The 23,130-nt window shown below is 38.2% G+C and overlaps 1 protein-coding gene and 1 long non-coding RNA gene across 2 annotated transcripts in view; one reads left to right on the forward strand and one right to left on the reverse strand.

Annotated features, from left to right (window-relative positions):
- FMO5 (flavin containing dimethylaniline monoxygenase 5) overlaps nucleotides 1-18,739 on the forward strand; it is a 30,216-nt gene extending 11,477 nt beyond the window's left edge. Inside the window, exons 2-8 of the mRNA XM_040626844.1 lie at nucleotides 3,626-3,814; nucleotides 6,358-6,520; nucleotides 7,493-7,635; nucleotides 10,990-11,189; nucleotides 12,843-13,195; nucleotides 15,140-15,212; nucleotides 17,670-18,739. Coding sequence (XP_040482778.1) covers nucleotides 3,626-3,814; nucleotides 6,358-6,520; nucleotides 7,493-7,635; nucleotides 10,990-11,189; nucleotides 12,843-13,195; nucleotides 15,140-15,212; nucleotides 17,670-18,015 — 1,467 coding nt within the window. The 3' untranslated portion in view covers nucleotides 18,016-18,739. The remainder of the gene's footprint in view (nucleotides 1-3,625; nucleotides 3,815-6,357; nucleotides 6,521-7,492; nucleotides 7,636-10,989; nucleotides 11,190-12,842; nucleotides 13,196-15,139; nucleotides 15,213-17,669) is intronic.
- The window catches only part of LOC121102020, a 56,373-nt gene that overhangs the window by 11,348 nt on the left and 21,895 nt on the right, over nucleotides 1-23,130 (reverse strand). The window lies entirely within an intron of this gene.

Raw genomic sequence — 23,130 nt, forward strand, 5'->3', positions numbered from 1 at the left:
CCAAAGCAACCTTGAAAATGAAAAGCAAAGCTGGAGGTATCACAATTCCAGACTTCTTATATTACAAAGCTGTAGTAATCAAAACAGTATGATCCTGGCACAAAATATAGACACATAGATCAATACAACAGAAGAGAAAACCCAGAAAGGGACCCACAACTATATGGGCGATCAATCTTTGACAAAGCAGAAAAGGATATCCGATGGAAAAAAGTCTCTTCAACAAATGGTGTTGGGAAATCTGGACAGCAACATGTAAAAGAATGAAACAGGACCATTTTCTTACATTACACGTAAAAATAAATTCAGAATGGATGAAAGACCTAAATGTGAGACATGAAACAATAAAATTCTATAGGAGAACATAGGCAGCAACCTCCTTGATATTGGCCATAGCAATTTCTTTCTAGATAAGTCTCCTAAGGCAAGGGAAACAGCAGCAAAAATAAACTATGGGGATTTCATTAAAATAAAAACCTTCTGCACAGCAAAGGAAACAATCAACAAAACCAAAAGGCAGCCTATGGAATGGGAGAAGATATTTGCAAATGATATATCTGATAAAGGGTTAATATCCCAAACCTATAAAGAACTTATCAAACAACACCCAAAAAACAAATAATCCAATTAAAAAGTGAGCTGAAGACATGAATAGACATTTTTCCAATGTCTACAGATGGCCAACAGACACATGAAAAGATGCTCAACATCACTGATCATCAGGGAAATACAAATCGAAACTACAATGAGATATCACCTCACACCTGTCAGAATGGTTAAAATCAACAACCCAAGAAATAAGAGGTATTGGCGAGGATGTGGAGAAAGGGGAACCCTCTTGCACTGTTGGTGGGAATGCAATCTGGTACACCCACTATTCCTTTTTTTGTCTTATCACATCAACTAGGATTTCTAGTACAGAGTTGAACAGGAATGGTGAGAGAGGATATCTTAGCCTTGTTCCCAATTAAGGGAGAAATTGTCCATTTTCTCACATTAAATTATGATATTAGCTGTGGGTATTTTGTAGATTTTTTAATCAAATTGAAGAAATTTTTCTCTATTCTTAGTTTGCTGAAGTTTTTTTTTTTTAAATCATGAATGGGTGTTGTATAAACAACATTTCAACAAAGATAAAAGAAAAAATACTACCTCCTTAATAAATCAACTTGTTTTTCCCTATTTTCAAGTTTTATTGACTTAAATAAAATATACTCAGAACCATCTGACAGGGGAGAGGTTATACAATTATATAAACATGGGTAAATATAGGTAGTATACAATTGCCCCATGCAGACATAAATTTATATATTTGGTGGTAAGAATGTAAATTTAATTTTGTAATATTAATTTTTTTTTACTAAAAGTTATATTATAGGCCACTTTCAATGTTCCTACCTAGATTTGAAAATTATAGTTTAGGTGTCTCCAAATTCATTTTCCATAATTCAGTCATTAATTCATTTCAAAGCACTTATTGAATATCCACTATATATCAGTCACTGTATTGATGATAGAGACACAAAGAAAAATAAGACATACATCTTATTCACGGGTAGCTCATGGTCATAGAAACATACACAGAATATTACAGTGTTAAGTTTAAGTTGCCTTTGAGAGCTTGGAAGTGAATGGGAAATCTAACTCTGTGGGGGAAACAGTAAAGTCTTCTTCAAAGAAGTGCCATTTGATATGACTCTTGAATGATAGGAATTTTCCAAATGAAGAAGCAGTAATATGTACTTTTAAAGTTGTGAAAGGCCACCCACTTGCACCCCACTTCAGATACTAGTCACAAATCCAGGTTATTACTTATACTTCTGACCAACTGGCTATAAATCAGAGGTTCCCATGACCCCCTCCTTGGGTTTGATTAATTTGCTGTCGTGGCTCACAGAACTCAGGAAACCCATTTACTCATTAGATTACCAGTTTATTATAAAGGGATATAACTTATAACAGCCAAATGGAAGAAATGCATAGGAGAAGGTATAGGGACAGGACACAGAGCTTCTGTGCTCTTTCTGAGTGCTCTACTCTCCCCATATCTCCTCATCCTCACCAACCTGGAAGCTCCCCAAACCCCATCCTTTTGGGTTTTTGTGGAACCTTTGCTTTGTAGGCATGATTGATGAAATCATTAAATCATGGCCATTGACAATTTATTCAACTTCCAGCCTCTCTTCCCTCCCCAAAGATCGGTGGTGGGGGTGGGATTGGAACTGTAAGTTATAGCCCTCTAATCACTTGGTTGGCTTCTTTTTTTTTTTATTTGAGAGAGAGAGGGAGAACGTGCATGGTGGGGGGGGGCAGAAGGAGAGGGAGAGAAATAATCTCTAGCAGACTCCCTGTTGAGCAGGGAGTCCAATGCGGGGCTCAGTCTCACAACCCTGAGATCACTACCTGAGCCAAAATCAAGAGTGGACCGCTTAACTGACAGAGCCACCCAGGTGCCCCTTGGTTGGCTCCTTTGGCTAATCAGCCCCTATCCTTAAGTAGTTTCTGAAAGTCACCTCATTAACGCAACAAAAGACATCTTTATTATTCTTAACCCTTAGGAAATTCCAAGGGTTTGGGGAGCTTTGAGTCACAAACTGTAGGCAAGTCCACATATATATGCAAAATATATACAAAGCCCAAATACATATGAGAGAAATATTTTGGTTATCTGAATGACCAATATATATTTCTTATAAGTCACAATATCATAGGCACTTAGCTTATTTCTTTTCTATAAATAATACTATCATTAACATAATTTAACATAAATTTGTCTACTATGCTGAATATTTCTTAAAAACGCTAAGTTTCAAGGGTTTTCATATACTTGCCACATTGCTCTCCAGAAAACATTGTACTAACTTCACTCTCTCCAGCATACATTCCCATTTCATAAGTTTCTGTTTGTGCTAACACTGAGTACTAGTCTTTTAAATGAGTAAAAATGAGGTAATAAATATGGGAATGTATGCTGGACAGAATGGAAGTTAGTACAATGTTTCCTGGAGAGCAGTCTTACCAGTGTACAACAACCCTTGAAACTCACCTAGGCTTTGAAATATATAAAATATTTATAAGACCATTATTTAGATGAGCAGTTCTCACTTGGAGTCTCATGTCATTGCAATTAGGTGACAGCTGAGACTGTACATCTGCTATGGTCTCTTTGTTCACATGTTTAGAACTTCAGCTGGGATAAATCAAATTTCTGGGGGCTGAACATCTCTCTATCCCAAACATTCTCTTCATGGGTCTGACTTGGGCTTACTCACAGAATGGTGACTTAAGGTAGTCGGACTTCTTACCTATCTGCTGAGTTCTACCAGATCAAGCTTTCTAAGAGACAGAGGGCAGAAGTTGCAAGACTACTTAGGACTGTCTTAGAAGCTATTCAGTATCATTCCAACTGCATGCTATTAGTCAAAAGCAAGTCACAAAGACAACTCAGATTCAAAGGGAAGAGACAACACAAGGACACAAATACTGGGAGATGTGGAGAATTGTGTGTCTATATAACTTTTTTTAATCGACATTTCTTTCAGAAAACTTTTTTGAATGTTTATTGACTGTTAATAAACCATGAAGTAATTCTCAAGTTGCTATGAATGCTTCTTATTTAATGCAGGAAAATCCTGAAGAAGGAAGGGCCAGTATTTACAAATCGGTGATCATCAACACATCTAAGGAGATGATGTGCTTCAGTGACTATCCCATCCCAGATCATTATCCTAACTTCATGCACAACTCCCAGGTCCTCAAGTATTTCAGGATGTATGCCAAAGAATTTGATCTTTTAAAGTATATTCGATTTAAGGTAGGGAATTTTGTGATTGTCTTTGTGTTTGAAGTTGTTTGTCAAATAAATGAATAATGTGGCTTCATTTACCAGTGCTTACGTGTCAAATAAATGAATAATGTGGCTTCATTTACCAGTGCTTACGTGTCAAATAAATGAATAATGTGGCTTCATTTACCAGTGCTTACGTGTAAAGACTGGTTTAATAGGTCCATATATCTATCCTATCCAGACAAAGACTCCATTCTTTTGTCTTCTCTGTGCCTGGAATACATTCATGGAAAGGTCATTTTTCTGTATATTTTGGCTGCAGATCCTAGAAGCCACCTGCCAGAATGTTTTGCAATAAAACAAATGAGGGGAAGTGTTTTCCCAGTTAGAGAAGGGAACTGACAGGTATGGAAACTTAAAACCTCTGGATCCACCACAACTTATCTGCACTGCTTAGACCTTTTATACTTTCTGAAGTACTTGCCAATGCATTTTTTAATTTAAATTCAATTAGCCAACATATTCTCAGTCTCAGATATAGTGTTCAACAATTTGTCAGTTGCGTATAACACCCAGTGCTTCTCACATCACACCAATGCATTACTTTTATGTGATCACAAACAACCCAGTGAAGCAGTTATTGGGAAGTTATTGAGGAAGCCAAAAAGTTAACTCTGGTATAAAGAGAAGAACACTGAAATGGGGAACAAAAACTTGACTTCTAGTCTTTGCTCTACCACTAATCAACTTGTGACTTCAGAGAAGTTAAGTTCCTCAACTTTGATGTCTCTTGTTTTTTTGTTTGTAAAAATTTTCTTGTTCGTAAAACAAGATGATTATATCAGATCACTTCAATGGTTCCTGTTGTTAAGACTTCCATGATTTTTCTATCATCTTTTTTTTCAAAGATTTTATTTTATTTATTCATGAGAGACAGAAACAGAGGGAGAAGCAGGCTCCCCATGGAGCAAGGAGCCCGAAGCAGGACTCGATCCTAGGACCCTGGGATCACAACCTGAGCCAAAGGCAGATGCTTAACTGACTGAGCCATCCAGGTGCCTGATTTTTCTATCATCTTTAACCCTGGCCACAGAAGAACACATATTTCTGACAGCTGGCAAAAAGCCTAAATCTTTTACTTTTTTGTCCCCTTGTGATGAGAATATTAGGATCGACTCTCTTAACAACTTTCACATATACCATACAGCAGTATTATCTATAGTCATCATGTTATATATTATTATATCCACAGTACTTATTTATCTTATAACTAGAATTTGTACCGCTTGACCACCTGCATCTAATTCCCCACCCCCACCTCCCTTCTACCTTCTGATCATTCTGCTAAATCATGACTTTTTCTATTTAACGATGATAATAAAGTGGTAATATCCAGTGACAACTAACAAAGTAAGTCATTTATAGTCCAGTGACTTCCCTTCACTTGTTGTTAAACACATTTAACAAGTTTGTTACCATACTAATCACTGGAGATACAAAGACAAAAAAAAAAAATCAATGATTTCATAGCCTAGTTAAGAAGATATAAAAATGAAGAAAAAAATTTCTATAAATTTAAAAGTAAAGACTTACAGGGTAATAAATGCCATAGAGATTTATATATTGTTAGCTCAGAGGAAGGGTGCTTAACCATTCAGGGCATGAGACAATAGGCACCAGGGAAGTTTTCTTAGAGGAGATAATATGTAAGAGCTAAATGTTGAAAGGTAAGTAGGAATCTGCCAAATGAAGAAGGAATAAAAGGGTGACCCATGCAGGGGAATAAGCCTGTGTAAAAACAAGAAACTTAAAGAGAAGAACTCTAAATAGTGCAGGATGGCCAGGGTTATACAGAGGTGGTATCTCTAGGAGTCCACCAAGACATTATGGTCAGAAACCCTAGAACCACATAGGAATACATTCTTAACGTTTCCTTAGGCTGGATAGAATAACCCATTTTTTAAACCTAAAAATTATACCACTGACTATCTCATCTTGCAGCCTCTTTCTTTATAATTACTTGTAAAATGGTCATTTATGGGAGCCAAAGAGAGGAACCACAAAAGTTCATACATAAAATATGAGCCAATGAGATGTTCTTAAACTCTAAGAGAGTCCTAGGACTCAGTCACAAGTTTAAGCCTAGACAGTGAGAACAGGATTTGGGGTAAAAAGATATCGGAGGGTCCCAGGATGTCTGGGGGCCAGGGGAGGAATAGGTATTTAGGGCATGGACTGCCTTAGAAGCACAGGAGAAACCCAAGTTCTATTCAAGTGTTGCATGACATCTTAGGGCATGGTCTAAGAGAATGAGTAATTTGCACTTTTCTAGAAGCAGAGGAGAGTGCAACATTAATCTGCCAACTATTTTATTTAGCCTGCCTCATGAGAGTTTTCTCACTCTGACCACAGCCCCAGACAACAAAGTTCTTATGTGTGTAATATAAAAATCAAATATCCCTACATGAGCTCTATTATGTGATATCACTCTGCAAAGAGAGTCATGTCAGGGAAAATGTCCACTGTATTGGCTGTGGTTAGTCTCCTGTAGCTATCACTTTTCTTTTCAGACCACTGTGTGCAGTGTGAAGAAGCAGCCTGATTTCTCCACTTCAGGCCAATGGGAGGTAGTCACAGAATCTGAAGGGGAAAAGGAGGTAAATGTCTTTGATGGAGTCATGGTTTGCACTGGCCATCACACCAATGCTCACTTACCTTTGGAAAGCTTTCCTGGTGAGTAGCCTACAAGGAAAGAAACCCTTGAACCACGCCTGTGACCTGATCTCTGAGGAATGGGAGGATTGTGGCCTGAGTGATTCCTACCTAAGGATGAGATAAGGCTTATCCTAATTCTACATGTTCCCCTGAAAGATGTTGGGACAGCTTTGATTACTGCCATTTGGGAGGTAGAAATAACATTAATTTTGGAGACTAGAGAAAAATTAGAGGGCTCTATCTCTGGTTTCACAACAACCTTAGTTTTTCTAAGGATCAAAAGAAAGAACATGAGATGTTCTTAAACTCTAAGAGAGTCCTAGGACTCAGTCACAAGTTTAAGCCTAGACAGTGAGAACAGGATTTGGGGTAAAAAGATATCGGAGGGTCCCAGGATGTCTGGGGGCCAGGGGAGGAATAGGTATTTAGGGCATGGACTGCCTTAGAAGCACAGGAGAAACCCAAGTTCTATTCAAGTGTTGCATGACATCTTAGGGCATGTATTAGGTTGAAAAAGGACCTTTTCAGCAATCAAGGAAACAAATATTGAGTTTCATAAAAACTTAAAGAACTGAATTATAGTTTTTGACCTGGATTTTCATTTTGAAAAAAAAAAAAAACACTCTAGTATACTCTAGAGCATATGAAAACATACGTACTCCAATTGAAATGTAAGTAGGTATTTAAAGATGAAAAGGCAAAAGAGAAAGGAAGTTTTCTGCAGCAGTTTAGATTTGGGAGTCTACAAGTCCAAAATACAAACAGATCCTGAGGTAAGCAGACTATCCATGATAAGGAAGCCACAAGGTTCTGCTCTGAGACTATGAGAAAAGAAAATAGGCAAAAATATTCAGAAAGGCAAGCATGCAGGTGAGTAAAGGGAGACCATTTGGAGATGTGTGCTTAAACTCTACACACTTGCCAGCAAAATGAATAGTTTGACAAATGATAGCAGATAAACCTCATCCGATATTTTTCCTTCTCTTGCAGGAATTGAGAAGTTCAAAGGACAGTACTTCCACAGCAGAGACTATAAGAATCCAGAAATTTTCACTGGAAAGAGAGTCATTATAATTGGCATTGGGAATTCTGGAGGGGATCTGGCTGTGGAAATTTGCCACACAGCCAAGCAGGTTTGAATCAGTAAATTATTTACTTTGCTTCATCAAGGAAGCTGTATGTAGACCCCACATAGAGTATGAATACCTCTGCACATAGCCCATCAGTGCCAATGGCAAACACAGGGCTTGGCTCCATTGCCTCAGTTGGCAACATTATGATAATGATATGATTGAGCCAACGTTCCCTGTTAGATTCCCATCATTCAGTTTACCTCACACTAAAGAATCCCAATGAACCGAATCAGCTGTCTCTTCTGAGTATGCCTCGGACTTTGAAGACCAAGCAGTTGCTTCGGGAGCTTGATCAAATGCAGCATTCAGAGTGTGGCTCCTGTTTAGGCTAGTGGAAGTGCCACACTCTCATATGAAGGAAAGCACACTCGTTTAGCAGAAGGCTTTGCACTCATAGGATGGTGGGGGAATTTTCCTCTTCACTCCCCAAATGGAAAATAGAAACAGTCTAATCTTTCCAAAGACAACGTGGATATCAGTATGAAAAGTATCCATGCTGTAGCATGTGCAAGAAGTTCACCCAGCCTTTGCATACAGTCAGGTATCAGAATGACATTCACTCTAAAGCAATTTCTATGTCCTAGAGTTTGTTTTGTTTTGTTTTTTTGGGTTCTGATTTTGCACTCCAGTGTTAAACAACAACAACAACAACAACAACAACAACAACAACAACAACAACAACCAGACCTGAGCTGTTTTGTTTTTCGTATCATAGATTTTGAGCTGGAAAGAAAATGTCTTCATTATAAATTACTAGAAAAAGACATGTCATTTTATATCTTGTTATTCATGTCTTTACTGAATAACTTTATTGGCAATAGGTAAGTGTCTGGTCATTTTCCAGTAACTTTAATTAAGCTGTGTTTCTCCATAAATATGTTTAAAAAAATTTTTTTAAATAGAAGTTTAATGCCAAAGCTTTGTTAAATGACCTTTACCCAGAAACTCCATTCAATAACACTTCTTAGTATTATCCCCATCACCACAAAAGTAATTTCATGTTACCCCATATATTAATTCAACAAGATTTATCAGGAAATAGGTATATAAACAAAAAAAGGGTAAAAATATGTATAGATGTTGTGATAAAAGATTGTGAAGGTATATGATGGTGGCCCAAAACATGAGTCTTCTTTAATATCACTGGCTTATCGAATGGTCAGAAAGGGAGCTGGGCCTTCCATGCACTGAGGAATTGTAGACTGCCAAAGAACAAAGCACCCAGAGTGGATGGAGATAAGATGGCTGTGTCTGAGAAAGCCTGCGGACAACACACAGCACAACCATGTCTGCGTGGCAGGGGCAACACCAGCCCACCACTAATGCAAGCCAAAGAAACTCAATTGCCAGGTTCTAACTTTTTGCTTTACATATTAAATTCTATTTATTAGAATTTGTTTGTAGATCAAAAAATTTAAATGGACATATAAGTTTCAGTATATCAAGGAAGTTTTGGTATAATAAATTTTGTGCTATAATGCTTTTGTGAGGAGAAAACACCTATATCTTATAAAACAACTTTCCTTACATTTTTTTCTTATAAATCCAAATTTGTAAATACAGTGTTTGCTTAAAACAAGGTATAGATGGAAAACTGAAATGAGAAGTATGACGACAGCCATTAAGCATTTATTGAATGTTTACTATATGCCCCACCCTTTGCAAAAACACTATTTAATTCTCACAATAGCCCTGTGATGTATTATTGTCACTACTTTATACATAGGGAATCTTTTGAGACTCTGAGCATTTACTCACATACTTATGTAACAAAAGTTATACAGACTGCACACAAAGCTGTGCGATTCCTAAGACCATGCATGCTCTCTTTTTTTTTAATAATAATTTTTTATTGTTAGTCAACATACAGTACATCCTTAGTTTTTGATGTAATGTTCCATGATTCATTATTTGCATATAACACCCAGTGCTCCATATGCAACATGTGCCCTCCTTAATACCCATCACCGGCCTATCCCAATCCCCCACCCTCCTTCCCTCTGAAGCCCTCAGTTTGTTTCCCAGAGTCCACAGTCTCTCATGGTTCATTCCCCCTTCTTTTTTTTTTTTTTAATGATTTTATTATATTATGTTAGTCACCATACAGTACATCCCCGGAAATCAACTATCATATGATTTCTCTCATGCATGCTCTTTTAACGGTGCTTAATCATCAGAGTGTGTAAGGTTACCATCAGTGAGAATGTATGAGTGAAATACATTATTATCCCTCTGTAGAGTGGTCACCTTTTTATATGAGAGTTTATAGACAAAAGACCATAAAGCAGGTACTTATGTACCTTACAATTCTGGAAATTATCTCCAAGAGTTTTGTAGAGAAAGTGATACTTTCGCCAGGTAATTGAATGTCAAAACTTTATCAGCTCTGAACATTGGCTTTAGCCAGCAGAGGACACATAAAGACTGACCAGCTTCCTGTTGTTCTACTAGTGATCTGCAGTTTTTCCATTCAATAATCAATGAAACACTTCTTCAAGCACAGGCTTTGGGGTCATCAGACCTGGGTTGGAAATTCAACTCTGCCACTTACTAACTGTATGATTTCAGGCAAGTTACTCATTTTCTCCACGCTTCTCATCCATAAAATGGGGATAATAATACCTATTTCAAGAGGTTGTTGTATTTATTAAGTAAGAATATAGATAAAGGACCTGGCATAGTGACTTACAGGTCACAATTCTCAAAAAATAGAAGCAATGATGATGATATGTTGGGGAGACAGAAAGATGTCAATGCTGTACCTCCCACCCTGGAGGAAACACATTTGCAGAGACAGAAATAAGAGCGTAAAAAGTTTAATATCAATATAAGTGATAAATAACAGTGTTTTTTTATAATAATGCAAATAATATCAAAGGCAAAAGAGACTGAGGGTTTTAAATTAAATGATGTCCAATAGCTTTCAGTTCTACTGCTCCTTGATTTTAAATGAGTTGGACAGGTTAAGTGCTAGAGAAGCTCAAAGAACAGAGAGAAAATTGTCAGGCAGAATGGTCAGTGGTGTCTTATGGAGGAGGCACACTTAATCTGGATCTTAACAATAAGAAGGCTTTGGAGAATTAAGAGGATAGGTGGCTTTTCAAGAAGGCATAATGACATTAAACAGAAATGCGGTGGTGGATGAGAGAAACACACATTCTTGGTCAGTGAGTGTACTAATTTAATTGTATTCTTAGTGTTTGAAAAGGAAAATTACAGGAAATAAAAAAAGATGTGCAGGGACTAAAAAGACAGACAAATGAGTTTGAACTTAATCTTGAAGAGAGCAGGGCTCTATTAAAGGATTATGAGCAGAGAGTGACAAAAGCAAACAATTTTTTCCCCATGCCCCAGGTTTTCCTCAGCACCAGGAGAGGGGCTTGGATCCTGAATCGTGTAGCAGACTACGGATATCCTTTTGATGTGTTATTCTCTACTCGATATCATTATTTTCTTTCGAAGATTTGTGGTCAATCATTAGTAAACAGTTTTTTGGAGAAAAAGATGAACCAAAGGTTTGACCACGAAATGTTTGGCCTAAAGCCTAAACACAGGTATGTTGCCACAATGGGGGTGGGGAAGTGATGGCCAAGGCACAAGAATAAGGACTGTTCACACAGGCTAACAGCATTCAAATTATAAGTACAAGGTCTTAGAATAGTGAAAAATACATTTTGCTCTGGGACTTGCATGTAGTCTGGTTTGGCTGGACTATAATAAAATGGCAAAGATGAAAGAGTGATTGAGTATATCTCCAGCCTCACTGGACAGATATATTAAAACCTTTGTATACTCTGCTAAACAAAACGTTTGGAATGAAGACAGTCCAGAGCCATTGAAAGATTTTAAGCAAGTGAGTGACCTAATAATAAATACATTTTGGAACAACCACTCCAAAAATGATGTAGAAGATAGACTGAAGGGGGCTGGAGCAGGAGGCCCTAAAGACAATTGTAATATCTAGGTAAGATAGAAAATAGATAAAACTATTCTGGGGATATTAAGTGGAGAAAGGAAAAAGCCCATGTGACCAGATATAAGACTCAGTTTTGTGGCTTAGGCAACTATATAGATGGTGGTACTGTTTGTGAAAAGCAGTAAGTTTAGAGAGAAAGATGAAATCATGAGGGCATAATAAGAACAGAATCTGTACCTAAAGGTTAGAGTCAAAGCATAACTAACTGCAATAGACCAGTAACAGTAATGCCATGTTCCTGAGGCTAGGCCAGCTCTGTCTGACCATGATGTGGTGAGAATTCTCAGAGCCTATTAACTAAGGGCCCAAGGATCCAGGCTGATTTTTAGAAATGTCCAAGACACTGGAAACCCTATTTTTGTGGCACCCTTATCCTATGCTATCTCTAGGAAATACTACTTAACAGACCCAGAGGCTCCCAAGGGAATTTATAGAAAACCATTTTGACATAAATTCTAAAATCCTAGTCTGTGTAACCTTGGGCAAGCCACTTAACTTCTTTAGGCCTCAGTTTCCTCATCTCTAAACTTGGATGACACCTGTTCTCCCTCCTTTATTGGGTTTGTATGAGACTCAAATAAGTGAATGTACATAGAATCAATTTAGAACTATAAATTACTATATACATGTAATTTATTATATAGTTTGGAAAATGATGGTCTAATTCTAGCTCTTGGGCCTTTGAAACTAGAAATGAGACTCAATAGAATGCAGATAGCCCAGTTCTCCAGACCTATTGATCTGTGGATAGAATCTATAGACCTCTGGCCTTATCATATCACTGAGAATATTACTGCTATTCCTTGAGAAATAAGACCATTCTTCTTTTACTTCTCCAATGTCTTCTCTTTCTTTCTTTCTTTTTTTAAGATTTTATTTATTTATTAGAGAGAGAAAGAGAGAGTGCACAAAGGGGAGGAGCAGAGGAGGAAGCAGACTCCCCATTGAGCAGGGAGCCAGCCACAGGGCCTGATCCCAGGACTCTGAGATCATGACCTGAGCCGAAGACAGATGCTTAATCATCTGAGCCACACAGGCACCCCTGTCTTCTCTTTCAGTGCCAAGCTGGTATACGTTAGACCTTTCCCAAATTTCATGGATAGACCAACAGGGAGACCATTAGCATATTGTTTAGCCACCTCCATCAAAGTAGAATTTTACTTACATGTTATGGATACCTCTTTTTCTTTCTCTCATTTCTCCTTCTTCTGATCTTTATCACCACTTACAGAGCTCTGAGTCAACATCCAACAGTGAATGATGACCTGCCAAATCGTATACTGTCTGGCTTGGTTAAGGTGAAAGGAAATGTGAAGGAATTCACAGATACAGCTGCCATATTTGAAGATGGCTCCAGGGAGGACAACATTGATGCTGTTATCTTTGCCACAGGCTATACTTTTGCCTTCCCTTTTCTTGAAGATTCTGTCCAAGTAGTCAAAAACAAGATATCCCTATATAAAAAAGTCTTCCCTCCTAACCTGGAAAAACCAACTCTTGCAATCATAGGCTTGATCCAGCCCTTGGGTGCCATTATGCCCATTTCAGAGCTGCAAGGACGCTGGGTCTCTCAAGTATTTAAAGGTAAGTGTCCATGCAAGTTGATTACTTAACTACTAAGTGGTATGTTTAATTATGTTTATGTTCTTGCTTTTAAATAGCTAAACAGCATGTATGACTGTAACAGTGCTTGGCATAAAATTAGTGCTCAAAAATTATCTTTGAGTGAATATAAAGTAATGACTTATAACTGTAGATATATATTAGAATCTCCTGGGAAATTTTCCCAAAATAGGTATACTTTGCCTGGTGATATTTATTTAATAAATCTAAGTGGGGCAGACATGAGATCTCTGAGTAAATATTCCTTCATTGATTCCAATGGGAAGTCCAGACTAGAATCCACTCATCTAGATTTTAGACAACTGATACGTATTTGTGAAGCAAAAGAATGTAATCTTTCATTATAGAGAAAAGCAAATATAGAAATGGTGTGATTTGATTTCAGCCAAAAATTAAGACCTGGTTAAAGACTAGTCCAGAATGTATAAGATTCAACCTCTCAGGGGCGCCTGGGTGGCATAGCGGTTAAGCGTCTGCCTTCGGCTCAGGGCGTGATCCCGGCGTTCTGGGATCGAGCCCCACATCAGGCTCCTCTGCTATGAGCCTGCTTCTTCCTCTCCCACTCCCCCTGCTTGTGTTCCCTCTCTCACTGGCTGTCTCTATCTCTGTCAAATAAATAAATAAAATCTTTAAAAAAAAAAAAAAAAAGATTCAACCTCTCAAATTTCTACTTTCCCCCTTTTATATACCCTCTCTCAGTTTTGGCCAAGAGAACATGTGAAAAAATTTTGGGTTTGGGATAGTAGGCTCAATATGAGTCAGGAGAATGATATGGCTTCTAAAAGGCTTATCTCTAGCATCATTAGAATTATAATGTCCTAGAACTTACAATTGTTCTTCACTAAGGACTTAAATTGTTCTTGTCTAAACTGGTCAGCACATACCCAAAGATATATTTTATTTTATTTTTCCCAAAGACATATTTTATTTTATTTTTATTATGTTCAGTTAGCCACTGTATAGTACATCATTAGTTTCTGATGTAGTGTTCAATGATTCGTTAGTTATATATGACACCCAGTGCTCATCACAACACATGCCCTCCTTAATACCCATCACCCTGTTACCCCCGCCCCCACCCCATATTTTAAAAGTGAAATTGGGGTGCATGAAAAGGAGAGAGATTTGAGGGATTTGAAAACGTGACATTTTAAGTACAACTGAAGGAGCCTGAGGGGTTTACCTAGAGAAGAGAAGATGGAGGGGAGATATGAGAGTTCCCTTCAAAGGTTTGAAGAATGTCCCCTGGCAGAAGGATCTGATTTGTTCAGTATCACTTCAAAGGGTTGAACCAGATCCAAGGAGTGAAACTTTGAGGGCTGCACAAAATCAGCTTAACATTAAAAACAAACACGCCAACCTTTTTTTTTTTTTTTTTTTTGGTCAGCTATTGCCATTTCAAGATGGACTGGGCTGCCTCTGAAATTGTGAAGAATCCAAGCAGAACAGGAAAAAGCTTATCTTTAGGACTTTAGGCATAAATGGGATCAATAATTTATTTTTCCTTCTCACCCTGTGGCGTAAAGTCTGTTTGTTACAAAGAGTACAAATGTGTGTGTGGTTCCCGCAGGCTGCCCTTTTACTTCCTTATTTTTCATATACTTTTAAGACCATTTATTATTTCCTCATGTCCATTATTTCATTTCCCAATTAGGAAGATGTTGTTGGTTAGAAGGCAGAATAGGAGAAATATCTTCCAAAGACAAGGTAGAATAGAGTAAGTTACTGCTGTTAATGTCATACTGTGGTGATGATGGGGTAAGGTGATCTAGTGAATTATAACCTCCTTGGGTACAGAAAATTACCCTGTATTTCTTTGAGTTCTCCATTGCATAGTGATTGTTAATAGGATTATTGTTCCCAGGGAGGTAATTTTACACTTAAAATTTTGATTTTCCTCTTTAGGGCTAAAGACATTGCCCTCACAAAGTGAAATGAAAGCAGAAATAGCTAAGGTTCAAGAGGAAATCGCTAAAAGGTAAGAAATTCTCCAGGAGGTATGTAATTTTTCTTAATTAGAGTGATGTACATTTATTAATTTTATTTATATGAGAAAGAAAGCGCGTGGGTGCTCGTGCACACAGCAGGGAGGGGCAAAGTGAGAGGGAGAGAGTCTTAAGCAGACTCCACCCTGCAGGTGGAGCCCAACTCAGGGCTCAATCTCACAACCCTGAGATCAGAACTGAGCCAAAACCAAGAGTCAGACACTCAACCAACTGTGCCACCCACGTGCCCCTATTATATTATATTTAATCTTCCTCGTGTTATGGTAAGGATTTAGATTATATTTTGAAGGGAAGGGAAGTAATAGTTTGTGACAATAAAATGGAGAAATAGCACCAAGTGGTTTGGATATACATGGAAAAGGAGAGAAAAGCATTTAAAATCCTATGATTAGAACCTAAAGAAAAGTCAAGTAGGAAAAAGCACATGGAGAGAAAATCAGGTATATTAATTTTGGTAGAATTACTTGAAATGCTAGTGAAGCTGCCAGACAAAGAAAGGGTGTCAATGAATTAATTAATGGAGGAAGATATAGTCCAGTTACAAATCTGTAGGTAGATTTACAAATCAGATTAGGCTACTTTGCTGTCTGTCATCATGTGACAGCACACCCAGGTCACAGAGGCTCACAGTAGGAACAGTCTTTGTAATTTGGGAAGGTGGTAACATGAGCTAGTTCCTTAGTGCTTGGGTGAACATGGTAATTTAGCAATCTGAATTTCAGAACTTGAGTTTATTCAGTGGATGATTTTTATTTGGATAAAGTGGAAGTTGATGACAGTAAGATCCTAAATTTTTGTGGAAAAGTCAGAGGTATAATCATTCCAGGGCCAAAGAGGTGGTCTTCTTTAATTGATTATACTAGCATACTCTCCCCTATCTGGGAAGAGGAGAAAGTTTTTATTAATCCTGATATCCTTTCCAGGTACTCTGCTGTTCCCCTCCTAACTTTCACTGACAAATTTCTACAATATATTCTCTAAATTCTCACCCTTTTCTCTCTCCTAAGCCTCCTGCATTGTAACTTCCATCCTTAACCATAACCATAACCAACTTCATTTTTCTTCTCACTCCTGAGTTTGGTGCTTCTAAACATCTCTTCCTTCTTAGAGTGCTTTCTTTCCTTGGTTTTCCGGCAGTAAACTATCCTATTTCAACTTTCCTTTGACTTATTTTTGTCTAACTACCTTCTGACTGTGAGCAGTTTCCAATAACCTTTATTGAGGGTCATCTATGTACACAAAGTATATTATATGCATGAGTTTATTTAATCCTTGCAACAACCCTACAAGGCTAGTATAGTGAATCCTTGTGAAACCTTCATGAATACTCAGCTCTTGACTCATTACTATAGGATAAATGCATGCCTACAGACCCTTAAGCCAAGGGGAAGCACTCAAATTCTTTCCTGTCTAGTCCCATTTTTATAACACTAGTCCCATTTCAATAAATTGCAATTTGACCATCTGGTAGTTCCTCTAGATTTCCATCTCACCAATTCTACCTCAAATTTATTTTCTCTAATTTTTTCCTGTCCTTGTTTTTGGATTCCTCAAGTTATCCCACCTAATCTCAATTAGTTTGACTTGGCTTTTCTCTTTCTTTCTGTCCTACTATTCTTTATTTTATTTTCCTTATAGGAGGTAAAAATTTACCAGTTAGCTCTCTAAATCCTATTCCTTCCACAAGTATCTGTTACCACATTTCCCCCCTAAAAAGTTTTAGCTCTTCAAATCTGCACTTAGTATAATCACTCCATCTGACTCTGTTTGGAGGGCCACTTCCTCTAGTGGGATAAGTCATCCTCCCCCTTCTTTCAGTATTCCAAATTAGCACTGGCCCTGGGAAGTCCTGCTCTGTGGACCCCACTACCACTACCCTCATAAACAACTGAAGATCCCAAACTTGAGAATTTTTGTGGCAAGTCCTCTCGTAACATCAGAGTCCTCTGTATCTGGATATGTTATATTCGCCTCTCTCTATTCATTCCTATTTTCTAAAACATGCCTCCTTTACTCTCAGTAGCACCCATAGATATTCCATTCTCATATTGCATACTCATTGCTATTTTATTCCTTCATTCTGCTGCTCCCCCGACTTGTAACACTTTGCTGTTTGCTATCAGTTATATCCTCCACATTCTTCAAGGACTTAATGCTCTATTTTAACTACCCTCTTCTAACATTTCTATTTAGCAATCTAAAACCACACAATATACCAAAAGTCTTATATTCTTTTCTGCTTCATGCGTATCTATCTTCTATCCTCCAGTAGATTATATAAGATCCTTAAGGTTGGAGACAATGTCTTCTTTTTCTTTCTACAGCTCCTAGCCAAATATGGAGCCAATAACAGGCACTCAGAAGCACTGAATAATTGATTGATTGATTGACTTGTTGATAGGCCATGGCTTTTGTCTTCTCTGCTTCAGGTATGTGGAGAGCCAACGTCATACCATTCAAGGAGACTATATAGATACCATGGAAGAACTTGCTGATCTGGTGGGTGTCAGGCCCAATCTACTATCTCTGGCCTTCACTGACCCCAAACTGGCAGTACAGCTATTTTGGGGACCCTGCACTCCAATCCAGTATCGTCTTCAAGGCCCTGGAAAATGGGATGGAGCCCGAAAAGCTATCCTCACCACAGATGATCGTATCAGGAAGCCAATGATGACTAGAGCAACTGAAAGCAGTAACTCCACAACTTCAACAATAACAATGGCCAGGTTTATGCTGGCTGTTGCTTTCTTTGCTATAATTATGACCTACTTTTAGCTATCCCATTTGTCACTGCCCTAGTTTTCTTTGGAAAACTGGATCTACAGATGCCTTAAGAATCTGATGAGATTGAACAACTCTCAGCTTCACATTGCTTAGGAATCTACTTTTCTTTCTTTTGCCAAAGCATTAATCCTTTGTCCTCTTCCCTACAGTAAGATTCTAACTTTTCATTCATATTAATTTCCCTCCCTTCCTTTTATGACCCATCACTTTTTCCTTTTAGTAACCCCTGAACTATGAGCTCAGGTATTCTTTTAGTCATCTTTGTTTGTCCTTAGTATACTTCTTAACATGTGGTATGTGTTTAATAAATGTTTGTTGTCATTTATCAAATATAATGGTGGGGAGCATAAGTCAATATTTATATAAGAAATGGGTGACTCCATGTATTCTGCATCTGACAGGATCTGGTTTTCTGTTAGGAGCTTAATCTTTTGTTTGTTTTTAATACTGTAACTAAATGTATATCTCCTGAGAGATAAGAGAAATAATAGTTATATACATCTAAGATAAGATATATAAACACTTAACCATTTTATTTCAACTAGCTATTCACTAGTGTGTCTGATACCTGGTCCTTTTCACTCTTTTCCCCTAAACAACATGTCTTTATTTTTTCAATGAGAAAACTATCTTCAGCTTTCTAGGCTCATGAGTTGTTCTAATAATCTAGCATCTGCCAATAGGTTCAACTTGGTTAAAAAATTTGGGATTTTAAGCTGGCTGTCTTGTCTTCTTTTGATCTCTTAGTTCCCATAATAGGATCCAATAAGACTGTCTTAGATCTGTAGCTGCCAACTTTTGATATATGGCCTACGGATATGATTTGATTTGTCATCCCTTACTCCTACTCTCTCCTCTCTACTCCCTCACACACAGAGTCTAAGTAGTACATAATCAAAGAGGTCATGTTTGTATTAAAACAGGATTGAGGGGTGCCTGGGTGGCTCATTTGGTTGAGCGTCCAACTTTTAATTTTGGCTCAGGTCACGATCTCAGGGTTGTGAGATCCTGCAGCAGGCTCACACGCTGGGTGTGAAGCTTGCTTAAGATTCTCCTTCCCCTAACACATGAAAAATATTCAAAATCATTAGCCATCAGGGAAATTTAAATCAAAACCACACTGAGATACCACCTTATGCCAGTTAGAATGGCAAAAATGGACAAGGCAGGAAACAACAATTGTTGGAGAGGATGTGGAGAAAGGGGATCCCTCCTACATTGTTGGCGGGAATACAAGTTGGTACAGCCACTCTGGAAAACAGTGTGGAGATCCCTTAAAAAGTTAAAAATTGAGCTACCCTATGATCCAGCAATTGCACTACTGGGTATTTACCCCAAAGACACAGACATAGTGAAGAGAAGGGCCATATGCACCCCAATGTTCATAGCAGCATTGTCCACAATAGCTAAATTGTGGGAGAAGCCGAGATGCCCTTCAACAGATGACTGGATTAAGAAGATGTAGTCCATATATACAATGGAATATTACTCAGCCATCAGAAAGAATGATTATACAACATTTGCAGCAACATGGACGGGACTGGAGGAGATTATGCAAAGTGAAATAAGTCAAGCAGAGAAAGACAATTATCATATGGTTTCACTAATTTATGGAGCATAAGAAATAGGAAGATCGGTAGGAGAAGGAAGGGAAGAATGAAGGGGGGGTAAACAGAAAGGGGAATGAACCACGAGAGACTATGGACTCTGGGAAACAAACTGAGGGCTTCAGAGGGGAGGGGGGTGGGGGATTAGGATAGGCCGGTGATGGGTATTAAGGAGGGCACATATTGCATGGTGTACTGGGTGTTATACGCAAATAATGAATCATGGAACGTTACATCAAAAAACTAAGGATATACTGTATGGTGACTAACATAACAAAATAAAAATTAGTATAAAAAATAAATTAATTAAAAAAAAGAATCTTTTGCAAAGTCAAAATCAACATTAATGAGATATTTTATGACCTGGTCAAAACAGATAAATAGAAAAACACCAGTGGAAAAGAAGAAGCCTAAAAAGAAGTCATGTCTGCTGCGTTAGACCTGTACTAAGCAGCAGCTCGGGGCCAGATTACAGGAATGAACCGTTACCTAACTGGGAAGTGCCAGCATTCCAGACTTCAAAAATTAAAGCTGAAAAGGCCTCTCCTGTTTATACATTTTGTGAATAACTGAAATCTTATATTGGTTTCCACCAATTCCCTGGAGAAAAAAAATTGTTCTTTGTATAGCTCTTAGAAAATAAGACAATAGTATTTTTCCTTTGTAATAGCAGTTATAACAGATGTGAAAATATATTTAACTCTAATATGACCATACAAAAGAGCATAGATGCATTTTAAATGTTAGCTATTGCTAGTATAATCAAATGATTTCATACTGACCTTTTTTTCTAAAGATTTATTTTTTTTTATTTTAGAGAGAGAGAGCCTGGTGAGCAGGGAGAAGGGCAAAGGGACAGGGAGAGAGAATCCCAAGCCACTCCATGCTGAGCCCGGAGCTCTTCGCAGGGCTTGATCTCATGACTTCAAGATTATGACCTGAGCCAAAACCAAGAATCAGACACCTAGTCAAGTCACCTAGGTGCCCCTCATATTGGTCTTTTTGTCATGATTTCTCCCTGTCAAACACTAAAAAGTTGAACCATTATACTTTTATCTATAATGATATGGATTATGAAATTTCCCCTCAAACTCATTGTAGCAGATAACTTTTTGAGTCATTGGCTTCATTTTATATTTTGAAATTACAAAACATCATTCTGTCTGTATATTCTAATTAAAATTGTGCATAATGTTTTGAAAAATGGGTCTTTTATAGGAAAAAAATTGGGATAACTGATTTCTATGGCTTTCAAAGCTAAAATATATAATATAAAAACCAACTCTAATATTACGTCTTGTGTTTTACTGTCAGATTAAATTACAGCTTTTATGAATAATTAAATTTTAGTATATTCTCAAAAAAACTAAAGAGATATTATTTTTAAAAATTTTTTATTCATTTTTGGGAGAGAAAGTGAGAGAGCACTAGAGGGGGAGTATCAGAGGGAGAGGGAGAAACAGACTCTCCGCCAAGCAGAGGGCCTGATGCGGGGATTGATCCCAGGAGTCCAGGACTGTGACCTGAGCTGAAGGCAGACACTCAACTGACTAAGCCACCCAGGCGCCCCTAAAGAAATATTATTAACAAAGTATGGATTTTGGTTAATGAAAATGTACAATAATGGTTTCTTAGTTGTGACAACTATACCACAGTAATGTAAAATGTTAACAACAAAAGAAACTGGGTATGGGGTATATGAGAACTCTGTACTATCTTTGCAACTTTTCTTAAATCTAAAATGATTCTAAAGTTTAAAAATTATTTTTAAAAAAGAAATACATTTATTTGGTTCAGGACTTGACCCAGAGCCATATTCTAGTGGAATTTTCTGAGAGAGAGGTAGATTATTGGATAGTGTCATTTGTTTAATTACTATGTTTTGGAGGAGTTAAGATGGCGGAGTAGTAGGGGGATCCTGGGCCTCCTCAGCCCTCGAACACAGCTAGATCAACATCAAATCATTTTGAACGACTAGGAAACCAGTGCGAAGACTACGAAAACAATCTGCACAATTGGAGGAAGAGAATATGGTAGATGCAAGATTTCGAGACATGAAATGTGGGAGAGAAAAGCCATAGTGCTGTGGAGGGGAGGGAGCCCTTTTCACAAAGAGAAGTCAGGGAAAGAGGGAGAAAGCAGGAGAGAAAGCAGCACATAGTTCACACAAGACACTGTGGTGTGGGGATCTGCTGGGTCACACTGGGAGAGAACATTCCCTTTCCTGGAGTATATTTGGAACAGGGTATACTACCTCTCCATGGACAAAGGATTCTCCAGGTGCCACTGAGCAGCCATTCAATAGCTGGGGACAGAGGCTTACACAAAAGGCAGATAACCTGCTTGCAGCTTTCCACTCTGCTTTAACATAGACTCCAGGCAACTTTCTGGCCATGAAACTGTTTCTCTGGGAACAGTGCCAGGTGCAATGCTCTGAGGCTCTCCTCTGGGGAAGGAGAGTGGGTCTGTGCCTTGCTGGGTCCTTTAAGACGTGGAGTTTTGAATTCCAGCTGCTGGCCAGAGACAAAACACAGAACTGTGGCACCAGGCCTGCCAAAGGCCAGGGCACAGACAGGTTGAGGGCAAGGATCTGATGAAGCCTGGGACACTCTTGAGCAGTGGCAGCCATAAGTTCCCCTTCCCCGGGATGAGAGGCAGGGTGATGCCATCTCCACCATCTCCACCACCTCCCCACCACCACCACCACCACCACCAGCACTATCAGAGAGAAACACAGCATCTCCAGTGGAGGCTGGAGTTGGTCACACTAAACCCTGCCCACCTGTGCCTGGCAGGGGAATCTTTTCTAGGGCAGGTCTGAGCCAGCACAGTGGGTCTCTCCCTCAGAAAACCAACACAGCCCCTCTGCATGCAACAAATCTACTGATCACAGGGTGCTCCAAAGCGTCAGCTTCAGTTCTGGTGGAAATAGGACCAGGCTTTCTTTTTCTTTTTTTTTTCCCCCAATTATTTTTTTTTTAGTTTTAGTTTTAGTTTTTCTTTGGAATCAGGTTTATAGTTTTTTGTTCATTTCTTGGTCTGTTTGTTTCCTTTTCTCATTTTTTGGATTGGGCTTCTCTTTTTTCTTTTGTTTTTTTCCTTCTTTCTTTTTCTTCGGAATCAGGCTTATAGTCTTTTGTCTGTTTGCATTTTTGTTCCTTTTCTCTTTTTTTGGATCAGGACTTTTTTTTTTTTAATATCAGGCTTATCTTAACAAACAAATCAAAGCACACCTAGTTAAAGGTCCAAACACTCCCCACTGAAAGCAAGAAGGAACTCTGCAGAGGACTGACCTGTGGGAAAGAGCAGCCAAAAACCAACAGCAGAGTATACACAGCATATATCAGAAAGACTTGAAGTGTCAGGCCCTGGCCAGTGTATGTCCCCTTCTTAATATAGTATTACTCTCAGGAGCAGGAAACATAACCAGGTTTCATAACACGCAAAAGACAGAAACCTAGATATAATGACAAGATGGAGGAATTCTCCCCAAAAGAAA

The sequence above is a fragment of the Ursus maritimus genome, unplaced genomic scaffold, assembly GCF_017311325.1.
Source record: "Ursus maritimus isolate PB19 unplaced genomic scaffold, ASM1731132v1 scaffold_12, whole genome shotgun sequence".
Taxonomy (NCBI): domain Eukaryota; kingdom Metazoa; phylum Chordata; class Mammalia; order Carnivora; family Ursidae; genus Ursus; species Ursus maritimus.